Source organism: Sinocyclocheilus anshuiensis, unplaced genomic scaffold (assembly GCF_001515605.1).
Source record: "Sinocyclocheilus anshuiensis isolate Anshui unplaced genomic scaffold, SAMN03320099.WGS_v1.1 scaffold466, whole genome shotgun sequence".
Taxonomy (NCBI): domain Eukaryota; kingdom Metazoa; phylum Chordata; class Actinopteri; order Cypriniformes; family Cyprinidae; genus Sinocyclocheilus; species Sinocyclocheilus anshuiensis.
Window position 1 is genome coordinate 1007739 of NW_015544159.1, and position 3219 is coordinate 1010957.

The following is a 3219-nucleotide window of genomic DNA, read 5'->3' on the forward strand; positions in this document are numbered from 1 at the left end:
CACCTAGGATGCCTCGGGGGTGAGTAAAACGCAGCCTAATTTTCATTTTTGGGTGAACTAACCCTTTAAGATGCATTACTATACAGTAATAATCTACTTGGTGCCATTTTCCATGCAACAACAATAAATAAGGAGTTTTGTGAGAATAGAAATTCAAGTCATTAATCTCCTTTGTGTCGAGTCAGTGAGTTAACTAAATATTAACATTAGTGAATAAATAATTAAGACCAGTTTTGCCATTTTGATTAATCCATTGAAAATATCTGATCTAAAAGAACATTCGTTGTCAAATCGGCAATCACTCAGTACATATATATCGAATTAATATATGAATATTACATGTATATATATATATATATATATCTATATATTTATATATCTATATATACACACACACACACACAGTATATGAATAACAACACAGCCTTGTAGGAAGAATTGACAAACATTTATCAAATGACTTCAGTAGACTATTAATATAGTAAAACATCATATTAAGCACTTTTATGATTTTTGTAACTTTGGAGCTTGACAGATCCAGTCCTCATTCACTTTCATTATGTTGAAAAGTGCAGCCAGGGCTCGATTCCAAAATTCACTTTTGTGTCTCACAGATGTCCCACAGGTTTGGAATGACAGAAGTAAATGATGACTGAACTTCCATTTTGGAGTGAACAAATCCTTAAATTAAATATTTATAGTAATTTCCCTTAAAATATTTCTGCTATCTTAGATGGACATTTTCATTAAAGTATACAAGCTTAGATTTCAGTCAAAATGAGGATTTTGTTGTAGCTGCCTATTGTTAAGCCAAATGTTTCATCATCAGAACACCCATAACACCAAAAAACCTGCCTAGACGGGCAGTGCACTTCTAAAGAAATCTTCTAAAGATCTATGTGCTTGTGGATTTACTATGTTGAGTGATTTCATTCATCCGAATGTTTGGTTCTGTCAAGGAATGTTGGCCATACCTGCTCTTGAAGACAGGTGTGGACTGAATCTGACTTAGTCAACTTATGTTTACCAACTCTGAATCACTTTATGAAGAATTGAAAAATGGTTTGTTACTTTACATTATTACTTTTGTTCTTTCATGATGTTTGAGTACACAACAGGAAAACAGATGCATCGTTTTCATTATTACAAAATACCACAATAGAAACTGTGACCCATTTTCAATAGCAAACTAAAATGATCAAGTTCATTAGGAAAGATGCATAAAATACTTTTTCAAGTAAACATGGTGTACCTGGTGAGATGGGCCTGCTGGAGGACGGGGAAGGGCTGTAGGGAATGGGGCTGGATACGGTACGGGGACGTAGGCCTTGAGCGGACATCTCATTGAAATACCTGCATAACAATAGTGAAATGAAGCAGTGGGTGAATCATAAGTGATATGTTCTGGGATTTTCTAACGATAATTATACAATATTTTGTTAGTGTGCATTTGTGTTGGTATATTGACTGGTTAGGCCTGTTGTGGGCAGCTGCCTCCCAAAGCTTTTAATATTCTTCAGATGTTTTCAGTTCATAGCAGTGACAGAAATGAACTTCATTACAGAGCTATATTTGCCAAACGATTTCCAGGGCATTTTTAAGGAATATTTTTTTGTCTAATGTATGCATCTTTTGTCAAATTATTACATTTAATCAATAAACTAAATCTGAATAAGACAATTTAATAGTTTTTGCAACAGTAGTTACACAGAAGCTGCATCTAAAGCAGCATTTAGCTGTATTTACAGTGCAATTATAACTGCATAAATACTAGATTACTGTTTTAAAAATAATAATTTGAATACTGATACTTTAAATGTGAAACTAAAATTGTCTAAGCGAGTGAGTCATTGATTCATTGATTCAGAAGATTTATTTAAAGGTCACATATTTTACACCTTTCTGGAGTTTTATTTTAAGTCTTGATGTATGGCGTTATTTTAATGACAAATGTCGAGAGCGCATTATTGTAGCGCGAAAGCACATTAATATAATGCGCGAGCGCGAATCTCTCCGCGAGCGCGCGGATTTCCTTTGCTCTCACACAAAACTGGACTCACGCGCTCAGATACACGCTGCTCTCGCCCGGAGAGAGTGCGCGCACTTAAAACGTGTCTCTCCTCTCACTCAAACTGTCCTGTGCACTCGCAAATCTCTCTGTGCTCATGCGCTATAGATATTAATTATTTTCGCACCTGAATTAAACGTTGTCAAAAGTTATCATTATGCACTTTTAAAAAGTAGTCTCAAAACAGATTTGTGCAGGGTCTTTCCTTGATTTTTTTATTGTTGTATTTTTGTTTTAACAAACTGGTTATTGTAGCTACTTTGTTTTACTATATCTCTTTTATCTTTGTATTTTGATCTTTTCTGCAAACGCACACATGCATCTCTCTGTAAAATAGGCTACTTTGTATACACTGTTTTAAACTCCCGGACGCGTTTTTGGAACCACATACCTCGAGTAAGCAAGGTTTGGGGTTAATCAACCGAAAGTGCAGGGTTTAGCTGACAGTAAGTTAACCGTGCTTTCTGGAATACACACCAGGTCGATTTTGGCCTGTCTAATTAATATTCATGAGCCTCTCTTCTGATTGGCCTGTTGTTTTCTGAGTGACGCACGGCCAGGCCAACCACAAGTAACTAGGGTCATGTATGCTGTAGCTTGCTGAGGATTGGTGATACTCACAAGTAAGGTCAATAGAAACACCAGTAATGATGGTCACTGCTGAATGTTGTCCGGCCTTACATGTTTGAGCCGAACTCAGACCTTGAATCGGCGACGACAGGAGACAACCAACCACCTCCTCAAACGCGCTTACAACAGGATGTTTCAGAATGGTAATTCATGTTTTTTGTTTTTAAAACACCGAATGCAGCAAATACAAACCTGACCAGCCGAGCGTTTGCGATCACGTGAACTTGAAGACACTTGTACAAATGCGGATGAGTGACATGAATGGAAATGATTCCAGATTGGCGATGTAGTATGTGGTTTCTGTATTCTGTACTGTATTTTCCTGCGCTCAAACCTGCCAATCTAAAAGATCAAACGCCGTGTATGGCGTTTGAGGTAATTTGTGAATTAGCATAGACTAAAACAATTTGCAACTGTTACTATTATTACACTTGTATACAAAACTTTGTATTATGCTTGTTATAGAGTGTGTGACGTCACGTACACTACCGCCGGTGGCAGTAGACAACCGCGGTAGTGAC

The 3219-nt window shown here is 36.8% G+C and overlaps 1 protein-coding gene across 1 annotated transcript in view; it reads right to left on the bottom strand.

Moving 5' to 3' along the window:
- LOC107695538 (coiled-coil domain-containing protein 6) overlaps window positions 1–3219 on the bottom strand; it is a 27416-nt gene that overhangs the window by 10790 nt on the left and 13407 nt on the right. The window contains exon 7 of the mRNA XM_016495496.1: window positions 1253–1353. Within this exon, the coding sequence (XP_016350982.1) occupies window positions 1253–1353 (101 nt within the window). The remainder of the gene's footprint in view (window positions 1–1252; window positions 1354–3219) is intronic.